Source organism: Siphateles boraxobius, unplaced genomic scaffold, assembly GCF_051911475.1.
Source record: "Siphateles boraxobius isolate OS27281-9 unplaced genomic scaffold, OSU_SipBor_1 77, whole genome shotgun sequence".
Classification (NCBI taxonomy): Eukaryota; Metazoa; Chordata; class Actinopteri; order Cypriniformes; family Leuciscidae; genus Siphateles; species Siphateles boraxobius.
In genome coordinates, this window is record NW_027509205.1 from 19849666 (window position 1) to 19869026 (window position 19361).

Sequence of the window (19361 nt, forward strand, 5' to 3'; positions counted from 1 at the left end):
CTTTATTGTGTAATGTAAAATACAGTCACAATATTCCTCATTTAAATAATTGATATGCAGAATAAAGGGGCGGGGCCTGGTTGAGTTAGTTAGTAGTGAGTTGAAACTGGCGGTTATGGAAAGGGGCGGGACATTTCCCAAACACTCTCGAGGCGCTCAACCAATCACAACACACCGATCCAGCCGACCAATCAGAGCACAGTGTGCTTTCCAGAAGGAGGGACTTCATAGAGACAGGAACTAAACAGTGCGTTACTGACAAGGGAAGAGAGGAGCTGCAACAATGGAGAATATGGGAGAATATAATGTGTTTTTGAACATTCAAGAAAGAAAACTTGTTCTAGTAGAGGCCAACAACAAAACCAAGATTTTTGCCGATTTTTGGTCGAAGGGCATAAGTCGATTTTAACTGCTGTTTTCTCACCACTGTCATTTTTGTCTTGTTTATTTCGTTATTAAGAGGAACCGCGCACATAATTACATATTCAAAACAAATTCAAACAATAAATGTCATTTTGAAACTCTTTAATACGCCGTGGCAGATCGCTGTACCCGCCTCAGTTCACGCGGCATCACGGATCAAGCGGACATAAACTGTTCGACTCATCTCCTCTTTACTAGTTATAAATAAACACAGGTGAACATCAGAAGGTCACAAGTCATGCAGAGTTTAAACATCTTTTGGGTGGTGGGCTTATGAATTTCACATAGCTGTCCATCATTTTTAGTTGTGTAACTTCAAAATCAGGACAACCAGCTGTAGCTCTCTCTCTCTCTCTCTCTCTCTCTCTCTCTCTCTCTTGCTATTGGGGTGGCAACTAAATGATTAGACTGAATAAGAGACAAACATATACCAATTCTCTATTTTTTTGCAAGAAAAGGCCATCAGCCATACACTCACACAGAGTGGCTGCAGTGTGTGACAGTGAAGGGAGGGCATCATTCCTCCTTTATGGTTTTGACTCCCCGAATGTTATCTCTCTTAGGCCAATGGAGAAGAGGGAAGTAGAGGTCAGTAAGCTGGGCTGAGTTGAGTGGGGGACGGAGGGGGGTGACTCTGGGACGCCAGAGTCACTGTCGAGCCCTCTTGAGGTGTCGTGGGCTAGTCGACGAAACACTGAGGACGGAAGGTGCCAACTTGAAGACCCTAAAGATGTTCCCTACTCCGCTCAATCCAGAGGGTTGTTATGGGGGGACCGCGCTGTGGTTGCAGCCGTTGTGTGTGCTGACGCGCAATACACTGTATTAACACCAGACAGAAGGAGATTCACGTCACCAGATGGAAAGAAGCGTAAATGGAAGGAGAAGTATAGGTTACTGTAAAGCGAAGTCTTAGTTGGTGCTTATCTTTGCGAAAGCCGAGTACAAATCAGCATGAAGTTTTAACATCTACTCTCGTGTAATGGAAATCATTTTCAACCTTACATGGATCATTGTTTAGACTTTGTTCATCGTATTATATCCCTTCTGTCACGCACATATAATGGTCACACATTTCTCATTTCCAATGGTCATATACATTCATAAGATCAATAACTGGTCTTTGTTCTATCAAATCAGTCCTCATGCAAATTATCTTTTCAAATTACTGCCTTTCTAAGAAATCCTATTTATAAAAGAAAATCAAACATATGGAAAATGCAAACATAGTACATAATATACATAATACATGTTAACAGGAACTAAGAAAAGGGATCATATCTCCCCTGTGCTTGCCTCATTGCATTGGCTACCAATAAAATTTAGAGTCAACTTTAAGATCCTTCTTTTTGCGTACAAGGCTCTACATAGTTCAGCCCCAGATTATATTTGTGATCTTATTAGCCCATACACAGCCTCTAGGTCACTGATACCCCTTTTCCACCAAAAAAGAACTGGTTCGGAACTGGTGCTGGTTCAAAGTTGGTTCGGAGTTGGTTCAACTTGCAAACCTTCTCAGAACCTGTTTGTTTTTCCACTGACTAGAGCGCCCAGCGAACGACGTCGTTACGTCACTGTGTAAGTCGCCATACGTCTCAGCTAGAAACGCTTGCAAGTACAACATTCCTTTGGGATTATCTCTAACTCGTGTACCAAGAAGGCTTTGAAAACAATTGAAATATGTAAGTCTTTTAATCTTTTCCTTTGATATGTAATCTTTTCTGATTAGTTGTGTACCTCTGTCTTGTGTCTTTTTTTTCTTTCCATTTATTTGTTCTATATTGTGACTGTTTTCTTCTTTGCTTACGTAATGTTTTCAATAAAAAAAAATTTAAAATAAAAAAAAAGCTAGAAACGCTTGCGCCAACCTCAAGCTTAACAATTACAATGGCGGACTACATTGTGTTTCTGCAAATGTTTCTCCTGGCTTTGCGGTCAGAAAAGATGTTTAGAACACATCTAAACCCGCCCCCAGCCCCCGCCGTAAAAGAACAGTTCTCTGGTTCTAGTCCAGCAAAGAGTCAGTGCTGCTTTGGAACCAGTTTCCCCGGCCGAGAACCGGTTCTTTGGCTGTCGAAACACAAAGAACTGGTTCGCGAGTAGGCACCGGCTCCGAACCGGCTCTCAAAATGCTTTGGTGGAAAAGGGGTATAAGATCTTGCGATCAGTCACGTTCCAGGTGTAAATCAAAAGGTGATCGAGCTTTCTCTGTTGTCGCCCCAAAGCTCTGGAACAATTAACCTTTAAACATCAGGACCTCTCCATCTCTGGCTGCTTTTAAATCCAGCTTAAAAACTTATTTTTACTTGCATTCGAGTAATGTTGTGTACGTATTTTAAATTAGTCGGTGTTCTACATTATGTATGTATGTATATACACCGAATGATTTTGATACTTGATTTTTATCTCCTTTTTTTCTACTACTTTTCTCTTTATTTTATTTGATTGATTTATTTTATTGTACTGTAAAGCACTTTGGATCAACTACGGTTGTGTTAAACTTGTGCTCTATAAATAAAACTTGACTTGACTTGATAACATATTAAATTTCTTCCACACTATCTCTCACCGTGAGTGCGCTCAGCTCCTGCCACGCTCCCTGGTAGATGGAGTTGAGCTTCAGTTGGTTGTTGGTCAGGTAGATCTCCCTCAGCAAGCTCATTCCCAGCAGAGCTCCTTCTGGTACCTCAGTCATCTGGTTGTCCTTCACCTTCAGAATCTGAAGGCTCTTGGGAAGCCCCAACGGCAGCGCCTGGAGCTTGTTTCCCGACAGATCCAGCGTCTCCAGGAGCCGGAGCTTCCTGAAGGCCTCTCTGTGGAGCTTGGCACTGGTCAGGCGGTTGTAACTGAGGTTGAGCTCGGTGAGCGTGTAAAGCGCGATCAGATCGTTGCGTCCGATCTCGCTGATGTGGTTGTGGAGAAGCATGAGGGTTTTTGCGCGGCGGGGAAGGCCACGGGGAACTCGCTCCAGGAGGTTGTTGTACATGTGGACGGTGTGGAGACGTTTGAGGCCCTGGAAGGCGGACGGATGGATGGAGCGAGAGCGGAGGTGGTTGTTGTGGAGGAGCAGGTACTCCAAGTTTCTGATGGGCGTCAGAGCGTTGACTGCGATGCTCTGGATGTAATTCTTCTCCAGGTGAAGCAGGACGATATTGCGGGGCAGCCCGAGAGGAACCATGGTCAAGTTGTTATTGGACAAATCCAGATATTCCATACTGTTCAAGTGACTGATGAGAGAAGGCAGGATATTTTCCATCAGTTACAGCTCAGGGTAGAGTTTTTACAAGATGAAGAAGAAGAGAGCCGTGCAGAAGAAAGAGTGGGAGGTAAATTATGGTTTTTCTTGGTTTATTCAGTCATGCTGACCTGAAGGTCTCGTTGTCCACGCCATCATTACTCAAGAAGTTGTTTTGCAGGTAAAGTTCTCGAAGATGAGACAAATTATCGAATGCACCCGCGGGAATCTTCTCCAGCTTGTTGTTCTGTATAAAAACAGACAAACAATTATATAAACAATGGCAATTATGCCATTATGTATCTTAGTGATGTGGACTGAAAGTGGTTCAGAACAACATGAGTGCGAGTAAACGATTGCTGAACCCTTGTTTTTTTGAAAACTCTTCATTTAATGAGCTACGCTGTAGTCTTACCTTCAGGTGTAGGCGGTAGAGGGCGGTGGGCAGACATTTAGGGACATAACGAAGGAAATTACTAGACATAATGAGGATCTCGAGGTTGTCTGATCCATTAAACATGTTCTCTGGCAGTCCGGCATCCGTTAGCTTGTTGTTATGGAGATACACTGACCTGAAGCACAGCACACAGACCGTTAACACTCAAAAAGCAACACATAATGCAAGTGAAAAGAACATTTTGGGCTTACTTCAGAGCAGGCTTATGGCCAAATGTGTTGGGGTAGATTTTAGTGAGCTGGTTTGCAGCGAAGTCAGCGCTGACCAAAGAGGGAGGGAGGTGTCTGGGAGCCGCTGTGAGCTGTGAACACGTTTAAAGCATCATGTCAAAACAAGTCGAACACTGACACTGACACAGTCATAAAGCGGAAGGGGCTAGTTAGCAAATCAATAAAAAAAAACAAATGGACACAAGAATGAAATGTCAGAAGAAAGAGCAGAAAGTGATACCAGAGACATTAAAGTAACACTCTGCAGTACTTTAACGTCCAATGATACATTTACTTGATTAAAAATGCACTGAAAACAGTAAAATTGTGAAGTATTATTACAATTTAAAATAACCATTTTCTGTCTGTTAAAATGTAATTTACTCCTGTGATCAAAGCTGAATATTCAGCATCAGTACTCCAGTCTTCGGTGTCACATGATCTTTCAGAAATCATTCTAATATGATGATTTGATGCTCAAGAAACATTTCTGATTATTCCCAATATTAAAAACAGTTGTGCAGCTATATATTTTTGTGGACACCATGTGACATAAGTTTTTTCAGGATTCTATCATGAAAAAAAAGTTCAAAAGAACAGCATTTATTTAAAATAGAAATCTTTAGTAACATTATTAAATGTCTTCACGGTTAAATTTGATCAATTTAATACATCTTCGCTTAATTAAATTATTAATTTTTTTTAATCATATTGATCCAAAACTTTTGAATGGTAGTGTATGTTGGAAATTGTTTGCCTGAGGCAATATGTAAATCACACAGAGCAATCAATATTTAAAAGTATTTGACTGCAGAATGCTGATGTTGACCAATCAGATTCAATTCAAGTCTTCCAGTAAGCCATATATATATATATATATATATATATATATATAGTACATGTTAAAAAAGAAAGAAAAGAATCTGCCTGGTCATATATCATACCAATATATAGGTCATAATAAAGTGATTTTAATGCATAACTTCAACTTTATTGGTATTTCTTCTCCAAAAATATTAAAATCATAATCACAAAAAAGTATTGATTTTTAGGATGTCAATACAGCACGGTGAGGTAAAAAATTGCAATACGTTGAAATATACATTCCCCATCCTCCAGTAACCAGAATCGTACCCATGCATCGCAAAGAAAAAGCACACACAACAATACATTGATCTCCATTGTCATTTGGTGACGTCAGCTGCGATTCTACTCTAACATTCTCAAGGAGAAATACTTTATGTTCAATGAAAACGGACAGTTATGTGTGCTAAAGGAGGTCACGGACCAGAGCTGAAGTGTGCGTGTAAGCGCTGCGATCAAGGCCTCCAGCATGTGAACGGACTGAAAGAGAGATGGCATCCAGAGATCCTTCTGAGCGCAACAGTGTGAAGCCAACACATTGAAAAGAGAGATGAAATAAGCTGAGAGCTGACAGAAGACATACGACCAACTTCACGAGCTTCAGAGACTGTGCAAAGCTGCAAAGGTCACACCATTCTTGGTGTTATTTGTCATATATGGCCATTAAAATTAGCCAATGAGCTTTAATGATGTGTTTCATTATTTTTATATCCAGATTTAATATATGCGCATAGAACTTTGACTTCACAGACTTTTCAGAGATTTGAGGCCCAAAACAATGCAATGCAAGTAAAGTTCACACCTCAATGCATTTGAAAAAAAAGAAACGGCTGCACATTAATAGACCGAGGTGGCAATTTCCGTGAATGGTTTTGCAAAAACCAACAAAGAAACTGGTTAAAATGTGTATAGACATCATAGACTCTCTGTATATGTACAAGTAAAAAGTGCTGATTATTTCATGCAGAGTAAACACACAGTGAACATCTAGTTTGCCTAACGTCTCCAACAAAAGACTGAATATCTGGCATAATGCATATATTTTAAGTGAGGGGTTTTCAATATATTAGATCCTCAAATATGATTTGACATTTGAGGCACCACCCTAAAATTTAAAAGGCATCCATCTTTTATAAACATTCAGTTTATACATAGAAAAAAATAATTTTAAATCACACTATTATTTATTTTTCTACTCACTATATGTACTGTTCTGTACTATTTATTTAATTTTAATATAATGTTTATGTATATGAATCCATTTATTTTTTATTTATTTTAACCTTATTTAATCTATTTAATAGATTAATAACTTACTAATATTTTTTTTATATTTTAATCAGATTTCTATTGATTTATTTTTAATCTATTTACTAAAATATTTTTTTATTTGCCAGTCCCTTTCGGCCCGTGGACCCCATTTTGAAAACCCCTGTTTTTTAAGCCACAAAGCTCTGCCAAACTCACTGATTATCTGTTCTCCACAATCACTCAAAACACTGACTCAGTACCGCAAGAATGCATGTAACAGATCCAATGGGATCAACAGCAAACATTCACATCGGCGCGCATGTTTCTAGCATTTGCTTTGGCTTTCATTGGTGCGTCTTTGTCGTACTTTTCTAGCGCGATGGTGAGATTACACTAAAATCTCAGTAGGATATCTTTCTCTTCCTGTTATCCTTTTTTAAGCCCATCAGCTACAAATCTGTCCAGCACCCGCTCTGGAGGTCGTCGGGACCGCTTTAGCTCCCACAGCTGGGTGATTAACAGGGAAAGCTGGCACGGGACGGCCAGAGACCACGCTGTTACCAGCTGGCAGAAGAACAATCCACGGACAGAGCGAGGGATTGTGGGAGCTAAACAGCAGTGACCCAACTGGCTCCCGATAACACGACAACTGACTGCCTCATGACCAACATAAACATCAAACTCCAGTTCCCACCAGCCAGCGTTAAACAGACCTGGGAAAGGCTTCAGTCTTGGAAAACAAACGTTAAAACTCAAAAGTGAGTCACTCTCAGGGGCCGTGAGTGAGAAACCTGGCCTTTAAACGAAACTCGGTCTGGTTTTATGTTGAAACATGACTAACTCTGCTTTTCTATGGAGATTGTTATGAAAGGCATGTGCAATTAAAATCACACCGCAGCAAATCTGATTACATGATAAACAGTGCAAAACAGAAACACAGGTTTGTTTTTTTAGCACAACATGCTAAAACTTTGAGAATAAAGGCGTAACTTGACTTGCAAATGTGCTCCAGACGTGAGACCTCAAATCATAAATGATCAGACGCACAATTTTCACCTTCTGGACCATAAAAGAGGTGCAACCACACAGCAACATGTGTAATATTTTAGCAACCACAAAGACAATATTCTGGTTTCTACAAGTTTCTTTCTTCTCTTGAACACAGAAGGAGATATTTTAAGCATGTTGGTAATCAAACGGTTTAGGTTTCAACGGCACCCATTGACTTCCATAGTAGGAAAGAAATACTAAGGAAGTCTGGCTACCGTCAAAATATCTTCTTTTGTGTTTAACAGAAGAGAGAAACTCATACACGTTTGGAACAACATGATGGGGAGTAAATTATGACAACATTTCGAACTATCCCTTTAAGTCAACTTTATATGCTCTTTCCTCACTCACTGTGAGAGAAAGAGAGAGAGATATGAGAGAGAGAGAGAGATATGAGAGAGAGAGAGAGAGAGAGAGAGAGAGAGAGAGAGAGAGAGAGAGAGAGGGAGAGATATGAGAGAGAGAGATATGAGAGAGAGAGAGAGAGATAGATTGAGAATGAACATTGATGACTCACCTTATTGTTTGCCAAGTATAAATAACTCAGCTTTTCCAGAGTGTTAAAACCTTCATCGTCAAGGCCTGTGCACACGCACGCACGCACGCACGCACAAACACACACACACACACACACACACACACACACACACACACACACACACACACACACACGTTATTCTTGACATGTAACAAATACATTAATTTCATGTTTCATCTCTTTAGTTATGTTTGTATGCATATATACACACACATACATACACAATCTATCGTTCAGTTTTTTTATGTTAAATAAATGTCAAATGTTTAATATTTTTAATATTAAGATTTTTAAAAGTATTTTTTGCTCACCAAGGCTGCATTTATTTGATCAAAAACAAAGTACAATCAGCAGTATTGTGAAATATTACAATTTCAAATATCTGTTTTCTTGGTGCATATAAAATAGTAAAATGTAATTTATTCCTGTGATCAAAGCTGAATTTCAGCATCATTACTCCAGTCTTCAGTGTCACATGATCCTTCAGATATCAATAATATGATGATTTGATGCTAAAACACTTCTTACTATTATCGATGTTGAAAACAATTTCATATTTTTGTGAAAACCATGATACATTCTTTTTTTCAAGATTATTTGATGAACAGAAAGTTCAAAAGTATTGCATTTACTTAAAAAGCATCTGTGACATTACGGTATTAGTCGTTCCAAACCCATGAGAAATTCTGTTTGACATCAATGACACCTTAAACAAATTCAGTCTGTTATTCACACAGAGCAATATGGCTTCAAAATACTTTGAATTTAACGCACTAGTCATAATTGGAAACGTCTGTGGTGCTTTTTGTCCTTATTAGCTCATATGCTTGTAAGGAACAGCGTGTGTGTTTGAACAACTTGAGGGCAAGTAGGCCTAAATAATAACATGATTTTGGCCAAACTATTCCTTTAAAAAAAGTAATCCGATGTGTCTGCTGATTTATTTAAATAAAAACATTTTCCACTTCAAACATTCATGTTGACCCCACATGCAGGAATCCAAACCCAGTACCACCCCTCCCTTCCCTTCTTCATCCATCCCTCCCTCCCTCCTGCTCTCTCTCTCTCTCTCTCTCTCTCTCTCTCTCTCTCTCTCTCTCTCTCTCTCTCTCTCTCTCTCTCTCTCTCTCTGTAACAGATTATTGTGTGCTGTTTTCAGCTGCTGTCCTCCGCTGACCCGCTCCTCCCTCTGTACCTGGTGTCGTGAGCCGGTTGTTCTGTAAGTTTAGTGTCTCCAACAGCTGAAGTCGAGACAGATGCTCCAGCGTGACCTCAGTGATTTGGTTATTCTGGGATAGAGCAGAAAAATAAATGGCATTTAACCCTATAAACACACAAAGCCTCTGAATCAAAAATCTGACTGATACTTTTTTTTTTTTTTACTTTTAACTAAAAAAACATCCCCCTTCAGGTCGTGACTCGTCATTTTGCCGTGATAATGTGATGCATAATAATTGTGATGCATAACTTGGACAGTCACTGACAACAGATCACTCTAAATTGTAATGTAGAACATGCATTTTCTGTAAAACTGCTTTGAAACAATACGTATTGTGAAAAGCGCTATACAAATAAATGTGAATTGAATTGATAATGATACATTTATTCAGCAAGGATGCATGCAATTTATCAAAAGTTATAGTAAAGACATTTATGTTGTTATGTTACGTTACTAAAGTTAAAAAAAAAAGTTTCCACAAAAAAATATGAAGCAGCACAACTGTTTTCAACACTGATAATATAGAAATGTTTCTTGAGCAGCAAATCAGCATTAATTTCTGAAGGATCATGTGACACTGAAGACTGGAGTAATGATGCTGAAAATGCAGCTTTGATCACAGGAATAAATTACATTCTACAATATATTCACATAGAAAACAGTTATATTGAATTATAAAAATGTCACAATATTACTGTTTTTATTTTGATCAAATAAATGCAGCCTTGGTGAACAAAGTGAACACTTCTATCAAAAAAAAATCGTAATTATTTTGATTTATGAATAAACGAGCCCACTTGAGTCCACTTGAAAACTCAGGCCTACTCAGGGAAAGTGTGCTGGGGAAACGATGTGTAAACAGACCCACGCACCTGCAGCGAGAGCTGGCGGGTCTGTTCGGATAATAACTCGTGTGGGAATTCATTAAGACTCGCTCCGCTACAGTCCACCGCCCCCTCCTCGGTGCAGCTGCAGTTCTCCGGACAGGACATCTTTTGCTCCACATTCTCCACTCTTCCGTGGGCGTCGTCCGTGTCTCCTTCTAGTTCCGCCTGAGCTCGAAGAAGAGTCCAGCCCAGCAGAACCAAACACAGCAGCTCCAGCAGCCCGCGCCGCTGATCCATCACTGCCGGGCCTCAGTACGCTCGCTCCGGCCACACAACACCTGAACCCGACTCTGAATGCCGGTTACCGATCCAGCCAGAACCAAACCAGATCTGGACCTCGGGGCATCAAAAGAAACATTGAAAAGGATTGATGCATGTGACTTTTACTAGGGAGATTTCCTTCTTGTTTTAGTGTGTTTATTAGGGCTGGACATTGACACAAATGTCTTGAGCCGATTCCGATTCAGCAGCTTGCAATTCGATTCAAATTCCATTCGATTCAACTAGGGATGTACGATATATCGGCATCGGCCGATATATATTCATTTTTAATGTTATCGTTATCGGCCTGATAATAAAACTTGGCCGATATATTAAAACGGATAAATAATGAGTTATTTCCTTCAGCTGAGACACTTCAGATGTGCACTGTTCGCCATGATGGTTTTGAACTGTTTGAAATATGATTGTAATCATTTCAAAACAGGAAAATACAGTTAAGTGCAACTTGCTGTCAAATAGACTACATGAAATTATAATGATATATAATATATAATTTTGTGCTTGAGACATGGCTTTTAATGGTGAGACTTTTGTTTTTGTAATCAGGCTCTCAAAAATGTTATAATTTGGATTTAGATTTATCGGCAATACACCTGGTAATAATAATAACCTTTATTTTATAAAGCGCCTTTAAAAGGAGCTTCTCAAAGCGCTGTACACACAATAGACAATAGTTAAAAGCAAAGCCATCAACAGGTAAATGCAAGTTTAAAAAAGTATGTCTTAAGTTGACCTTTAAAAATGGCATAAGTCTGGGCTTCCCTAAGTCCAAGAGGCAGAGAATTCCAAAGGACAGGTGCATAGAAGGAAAAAGCCCTGTCACCCACAGACTTTAAGCGAGTTTTAGGAACCACCAGCATGCTCGATTGTGAGGAGCGCAATCTGCGATTCGGAGTGTAGGGGTGTAACAGTTCAGATAGATAATTTGGAGCCAGACTGTGCAAAGACTTATATGTAAGCATCATAATCTTAAAATCGACTCGGAATCTAACTGGGAGCCAATGCAAGGATTCCAAAACCGGAGTGATATGGTTGCATATTCTGGACCCAGTTAAGATCCTAGCAGCAGAATTTTGTACACGTTGAAGCTTGTGTAGTATAGATTTAGAAACACCGGCTAAAAGAACGTTACAATAGTCAATCCGAGAGACGACGAAGGAATTTATCAGCTTTTCAGCTACGGGAAAAGTTAACATTGGCCGCAATCTAGCGATGTTTCTAATATGGATGATTTAACAGTACTCTGAATGAAAGAATCAAATGAAAGATTAACATCAAAAATAACTCCAAGGTTCCTCATTTTACTCTGGATACCCAAAACAGAGCCATCAAGAGTCAAAGACAGAGAACCAACTTTGGAAGTTTGATGACGAGAACCAAGGAGCATAACCTCAGTTTTATCAGTGTTCAATCACAGGAAATGATTACTCATCCAGGTTTTTATTTCAGTAATACAGCCAGAAATAAAATCAACGTTGGAGCGCTCATCTGGTTTTGAGTGTATATAAATTTGCGTATCGTCGGCATAGAAATGATAATGGAGGCAGAGCGATCTCAAGAGATAGCCAAGAGGTGATCGATAGATGTTAAAAAGTAAAGGGCCCAGAACTGACCCCTGGGGAACACCAGTGAGAACAGAGCTAATCTCAGACCTATGGTCACCCATTGAGATGAACTGGGAACGGTCAGCAAAGTAGGACCTAAACCACTTCAAAGCTGTCACCAGACACGGAAGGTTTGAAATAGGACGATAATTATTAAAATCATCCAGGGCAACATTCTCTTTTTTTGGTACTGGAGTTACTGCAGCAATCTTTAATGCTGCTGGAACAACCCCAGTCTGCAAAGAGTCGTTCATAATACTGAGAACAACTGGACAAAGGACATCAAAGCAAGATTTAAATAAGCATGTGGGAAGAGGATCAAGCAAGCAAGTGGAAGCTTTAATGCTTGATACCTCCCTTTTTAGAGTCTCAGTATGAAGAAGAGGAAAGTTAGTTAGAAAAGTACCAGTGAACCCAGGTGGACAATGGAATGAAATAGTAGAAACAGATGAGACAGAGATTTGTTTACGAACACTATAAATTTTTGAATTGAAGAAATGAAGAAAAGAATTACACAGCGGCTGAGAAGCAGGCATAGGTGCAGCATTAACTTGAAGGAGTCTGTTTATAGTTTTAAATAGATGTCTTGGGTTTTCTTGATTGTTTTCAATAGTCTGAGAGAAATACAAAGATCTTTCAATCTCAATTAATGCTCCGTAGTCACTTAGAAGATCCTTCCAGGCTAGATAATGAACATTCAAGCCAGTGAGACGCCATTTTCGCTCCATTTTCCGACAGGCCGCCTTCTTAGTGCACAGATTGTCATTATACCATGGAGCAGTGCGAGTAAAAGTAACCTTGCGTGACCTCAGGGGAGCAAAAGTGTCTAGATTAACAGCAAGAGCGTTATTCAGCTGTGAGACAAAGATGTGAAGTGCAGATCACTGAAAGTGGAAACAACAGAATTCGAAAATACTGTCTGATCAATAGACTTCCTCTTCCGAAAAGTTACCGTTCGGGTGGAAGGCACACATGAATTGTGCAATACCAGATTAAAAAAGACAGCAGAATGATCAGATAGTCCAATATCAACAGATGATAATTGTGATACAAATGAGCTATTTGTAATCGAAGACCCAAGGTATGGCCTTTACAATGAGTCGGGCCAGTTACCAATTGCGAGAGATTGAAGCAGTCAAGCAGCGATAAAAATTATTTAGCCGTCGTTGAATCCCTTTGATCCACATGAATGTTGAAGTCCCCGACAATAAGAATTTTGTGGAACTTTAAGGACAGCATTGACAGAAAATCAGCAAATTCTGACATAAAAACTGCATGTGGCTTAGTCTTAGGTGGTTTGTAGTGTAGTTTGTAGTCTTGTGGTGTTTTTGTCCGTCTCTTTTGTCCATTTTCAACCACTTCTGTCCTGATTTCTTTCGAGGGAAGGGTCTATGGGCGGGTAAATGTATGTTTTTTCAGATCTTTTGATCTATTGGACGAAATAAGCTCACACAATTTACATACGAATAAGATCGGAGACGACGGAAAAACACACGGAGAGCAGCAGCTTTAGTTTCTGCTAACCTAACCTAACCCTAACCCTAACCCTAAGATCACGCCAAACACTGTGTGTGTGTGTGTGATAGAAATCAGGAATGGTGAGAGAACATCGTGCTTGGTATGTTTTTCATCTTCAAACCCAACTCCAGTTTCCAGTCAAAGTTTAAATCCCGTCTGTCTATGTTAGTAGACGTAGAGTAGCCAGTGGCTGTTTGTCCACGCGAGCGTTTACACTACGAAAGCAATCCGGTCAATGCGTTTTCAACAATCTCTGGAAGTGGTCGAAAGTGGACAAGCTCAAAACATTTTAGATCCGTTTACATTGTATTTAGCGTCGTCCACTTGTGATCTGATCGACCAAATCACATCGTAATACCGGGTGTAAACAGGACCTAAGTCTTAAAAAAAGTGCATATTTTCTTTGCAATAAGTGTAAATAGTATTTAGATATATTTGCATCTCAGTATTTTAGTACATTATAAAACAGGATGCAATAACATATTGAGTGTAAATGATTATATTTATTAAATAAATGCAGTCTTATTGGGACAATTAAAGCCCTCCTAACCCTACCAGATTGAATTCCACTTTTCACATATTTTCTTCATACTTATTGAAAATAAATGCCTTTGCAATCTGATATGCGATGGGAAAAGGGAGTTATTCTTAACTTCAAAATAAGAATCAATTAACGTTAAGAAATCGAACTTGTCTTGCAGTGAAATGTTTTTTCGTCTCTCCAAATAAAAATTACAAAAGTAAATCACAGAAATAAAATACATAAAATAAAAAAAAGTTTTCTCAAAAGAGAGGAAAAATCACCAATAAGATCTTTTGTCATTTCTCACAGACAGATGAATGGACTTCTGCTGAAGTCGCCTGCATCTCAGATGTTTCATGCTGAGAAAAAGCTCTTGGACATTCAAATGTAATCAATGTCAAGAAACCAAAGTCTGTGATCAAAAGTCAAACATTTCACAGCAAATTCATCCAAGACTGAATATAAATTGAATGCTGGTAGCATAAATAAGCTATTTAAACTCTTTTTGTAAGTGAAGAATTAGTAGCAAAAGAGTATAACATGATTTTTTTTTTCCTATATAATCCTATTAAATCTTTATTTCAGTTCTCAGAGAACCATATTTATTTGTATATCTACAGTTTTGACAGTATTTAGTCATTATGTGATTTATGATTTATATGTATTATTCATATATTTATTCTATATTAAGTATTTTTACAACAGCAATTATTGTGACGCTTCAAATGATAATGTGGTTTATTTCACCTCAGTAAATAAATACAGGTTTGGATTCATTCAGCGTGTGAAAACACCATCAAAGCCCTGATCTGAGAGCAGTTTTCTCCAACGTGTTCATACAAACCCAAACATTCCACATCTGAAGTCTCCTTTAAAGAACTGGAAGGAAAATGAGTTCTAACAATCTCAAACAGGAGTCCTTAACACAATCACGGTTCACATCGCTGAGAGTTGGAGGAGCTGGAGGGAAGACTTTCTAGAAAAATCTCAGTCTAATAAGCAGTGCACTGAGAAACTGTTATTTTAGTATTATTTCTATAGTATTTATTAAAGGGATAGTTAACTAAAATTTAAAACATAAAAAATAGTTACTTGATATATATATATATATATATATATATATATATATATATATATATATATATATATATATATATAACCTTAAACTTATTTTATTTATTTTTTTTATTTATTCTCATTTTTTAATAACTAAAACTGAAATAAGAATTAAGAAAATAGACATATTTTTGAAAAAGAATTATAATAACAAAAAACAAAATGACTAAAACTTAAATTAAAATGAGTGAAAACAGAAAATATAAAAATGCAAACTAATTCAAAATATGAATAAAAACTATAATAGTATCTCAAGTTATTAATATTTGCATTTAGCTTTCATTTTTATAAATTCAGTTTTCACTCATTTTAATTTAAGTTGTATGTGCTTTTGTATTTTTTTAATATTTCTATTTAGCTTTAGTTATTCAACTTAAACTTATTTTACATTGCAAACTTAGCTGTAGGATTTACTTTGATACCATTTCACTCAGATATTGCTTTTAAATTTCCCAATTAAATACAAAGTAGCAGCAAGTAAATTTTGAAGTAGAAAGCCTGAAATAGTATTTTCTTGTATTCTAAACTATTTTTTTATAAGTTATACGTTTTTTGTGTGCAATATTTATATTTTATTTCAGCTTATTTAAATGAATGAAAATTATTTCGATGTTTTAGTCAGCAATAACACTGCTCCAAACCCAGCATTGTGTTTACAACATCCTAGTCAAACAAACATATTGGAACCCCAACCAAAATTAACTAAAATCAAGGGAAATGAACATTTGTCAAGCCTTAACCATTAAAAATAATCTGACAGGAATCTTACTTCAGTATCAACGAGGACGTTGATCCAGGAACATGTCCTACTTGGCAAAGTCTCAGCATCCCAAATATCCCTTTCACCGGGAAATTTATATACAGTGAGGTCCAAAAGTTTGAGACCAAAATAATCTAAACCAAAGACTAACAAATACTTCTCATTCAGCGCTGACATTGATCACATGACTTCCGTGCTTTCGTTGACACTCTTTAGATTACATCCAATCGTTTAAACGACACAGTTTCAACTAAAAACGGAAAGCTTTTTGTGCCCGTTCATTTACACGACAACCGCATTTTTGTTTCGTTTCTCTAAATACCCAGCTATGTGTAAATTTTTTTGTTGTGCACGTTTTTGTTTACATGTAGGCTCAGTGGCGTGCACGGGGGGGGGGGGGGGATGACTTTTATCTCAAAATGTATGTGCCCTTTTCTGATAATTGTAAATAATAATAATTATTATTATAAATACTATAATAAATAACGAACTTACACACCCTTGCCACTAACAATAATAATACAAACAAATATTATATAAAAATATTTTTAAAAAATTGGCAGAGAAGTGGTAGGCGGAGTTTCCTTTGCAGCGCCTCATACGCATTTAACGGTTCTGGTCTATGGTTCTGGTACGCACTACGCAGCAGTTCGCGCGAGTCTCTTCTAACGAGCAGCAGGTAAAGTTTAAGCTAATACGGAAAATTACATTTATCCTGCCATCATCATGCTACTCTAAAAGTTGCTGCAGCATGCGAGTTATTCTTAACTACAATAAAAGTATAACGATACTCGGTTTCTAACGTAACCTCGGTTCTCTCTAGAGAGGGAACGAGTATTGCGTAAGTTTAGCTTACGCTATGGGAAAGATTCATCTTCTCGAGATACTGAAGCCAAAAAATTATCCTTAATTTTGTATTCCTTGTCAACGCAGTGCAGCAGCTAGCAGACCTAGAGCAGGCCATCTCGCGTGCTCATTGGCTGCCCTGCGGGCAACTGCTGCAGCCTACCAGTGAGCCCGGCGTGACGTCACGCCCAATGAAGGGCGCTCGCGCCTTCATAGCGTCACAGCCCGCTAGAATGGGCTTGGCTTAGCGTATAACACTAGGGGCTGTAGGCTGACTTCCCTGGTTTTCATCGACTGAAGCGAAGTCGCTCGTGGCGCAAGCACGGCCGGTTACGCAATACTCGTTCCCTCTCTAGAGAGAACCGAGGTTACGTTAGTAACCGAGTATCGTTCTCTTACGAGAGGTTCTCTCGTATTGCGTAAGTTTAGCTTACGCTACGGGAACACTTTGTCAACGCCGTGCGCACCAAGCATCCACATGAGACCCCGAGCTTTCAGGGGAACCCCATAAGTGGAAAAAATAAGGTGGCCAGCCACGCGGGCCATCACTTGTACATAAGCACACATAGGGAATACAGAGCAGCGCGCCGGTCTGTATAGGCACATGGCACATACCCTACTTAGTGCAGCTCAACCAGGAGAGCTGAGTCATGTGAGAGTGATCTGAGCAGGAGATCTGGGCAGAATACACCTCTCCTTCAGACTGACAACAGTTTAGCCTGCAAGGCAGGAACTTCTAGGTTATAAAACCTGACATAGGTAGACGGGGAGCTCCAGCCCGCCGCTACACATATGTCATGGATAGAAATTCCACTGGACCATGCCCACGAAGAGGCCACGCCTCTCGTGGAATGAGCCCTGATGCCCAGAGGCCATTGCAGACCTTTTGACGCGTAAGCGGCCGCTATAGCGTCTACTATCCATCTGGACAGGCTCTGTTTCGAGGAGGCGAGACCCTTGGTGCGCCCACCAAACGAAACAAAAAAGCTGTTCCGAACGCCTGAAGGAGGCGGAGCGCGTAATGTAAAACCTCAGCGCTCTGACAGGGCAGAGGAGATTCACATCACCTTCGCTGTCAGATGCTGGGAGAGCTGACAACGAAATAACTTGCGCTCTGAATGGAGTGCCCATCACTTTAGGGACATAGCCATGTCTAGGTCTGAGGATGACTTTAGAGTCATTCGGTCCGAACTCAAGACACGACGCGCTGACAGACAGCACATGCAGGTCCCCTACACGTTTTACTGACGACAGTGCAATCAGAAAGACGGTTTTCAGTGATAGATATTTCAACCCCACGGTGTCTAGTGGTTCAAATGGAAAAGCTTTCAGGGCCTCGAGGACCAATGAAAGATCCCACATGGGAACCGACGGGGGGTGCGGCGGATTCATCCTTCTAGCTCCTCTAAGGAAGCGGATGGCCAACTCGTGTCTTCCCAATGACTGGCCGTGCGTCGATTCTGCGAACGCTGCCACGGCCGCCACGTATACATTGAGCGTGGATGGGGACCTTCCCTTATCCAACAGCTCTTGTAGGAAGGTGAGCAGATGCGCCACCCCGCATGTCCGCGGGTCCAGACCTTTGTCGGTGCACCATCCAGAGAAAACCGACCATTTAGACGCGTAGAGCCTTCTCGTGGAAGGGGCTTTAGACTGCGTTATCGTGTTCATCACTCCTTCTGGCAGGGCAACGAGTACCCGTTGATCAACCATGCATGCAGAGACCAGCGCTCTGGATTGGGATGCCAGATCGTGCCGCGAGCCTGAGAGAGGAGATCTGCCCTCACTGGATTCGGCCACGGAGCTGTATGTGACAGCCCTGCTAGTTCCGGGAACCGAATCTGATTCTCCCAACGCGGGGCTATGAGGAGACGAGAGGTTCTCTCGTATTGCGTAAGTTTAGCTTACGCTACGGGAACACTTTGTCAACGCCGTGCACGCCAAGCATCCACATGAGACCCCGAGCTTTCAGGGGAACCCCATAAGTGGAAAAAATAAGGTGGCCAGCCACAGCTCTTGTAGGAAGGTGAGCAGATGCGCCACCCCGCATGTCCGCGGGTCCAGACCTCTGTCGGTGCACCATCCAGAGAAAACCGACCATTTAGACGCGTAGAGCCTTCTCGTGGAAGGGGCTCTAGACTGCGTGATCGTGTTCATCACTCCTTCTGGCAGGGCAACGAGTACCCGTTGATCAACCATGCATGCAGAGACCAGCGCTCTGGATTGGGATGCCAGATCGTGCCGCGAGCCTGAGAGAGGAGATCTGCCCTCACCGGATTCGGCCACGGAGCTGTATGTGACAGCCCTGCTAGTTCCGGGAACCAAATCTGATTCTCCCAACGCGGGGCTATGAGGAGCACCGTGTGGCGCGTTTCCCTGATTCTCTTGATCACCTGTGGCAACAGAGAGACCGGAGGGAAAGCATATAGCGGGAGGCTGGGCCAAACCTGGGCCTTCGAACAGACCGTCGGGCATTGAGCGTTGTCTTTTGACACAAATAGGTCGACTTCCGCTCTGCCGAATAGGCGCCACAGTTTCTGGACCGTTTGGGGTGCAGGGACCATTCCCCTGGGGGAACATTG

The 19361-nt window shown here is 40.3% G+C and overlaps 1 protein-coding gene across 4 annotated transcripts in view; it reads right to left on the reverse strand.

Moving 5' to 3' along the window:
• Positions 1-19361, reverse strand: part of podn (podocan) — a 44175-nt gene that overhangs the window by 19026 nt on the left and 5788 nt on the right. The window contains exons 1-8 of one of the 4 annotated variants that reach the window (XM_077219109.1): positions 15943-16308; positions 10116-10466; positions 9220-9313; positions 8004-8068; positions 4304-4413; positions 4071-4227; positions 3787-3902; positions 2990-3647 (exon numbers count right to left, since the gene is read on the reverse strand). In XM_077219109.1, the coding sequence (XP_077075224.1) occupies positions 2990-3647; positions 3787-3902; positions 4071-4227; positions 4304-4413; positions 8004-8068; positions 9220-9313; positions 10116-10367 (1452 nt within the window). In that variant the 5' untranslated portion in view covers positions 10368-10466; positions 15943-16308. Of the gene's footprint in view, positions 1-2989; positions 3648-3786; positions 3903-4070; positions 4228-4303; positions 4414-8003; positions 8069-9219; positions 9314-10115; positions 10509-15942; positions 16309-19361 lie in introns of those variants that run through there. The other 3 variants (XM_077219107.1, XM_077219108.1, XM_077219110.1) reach the window with 3 other exon arrangements.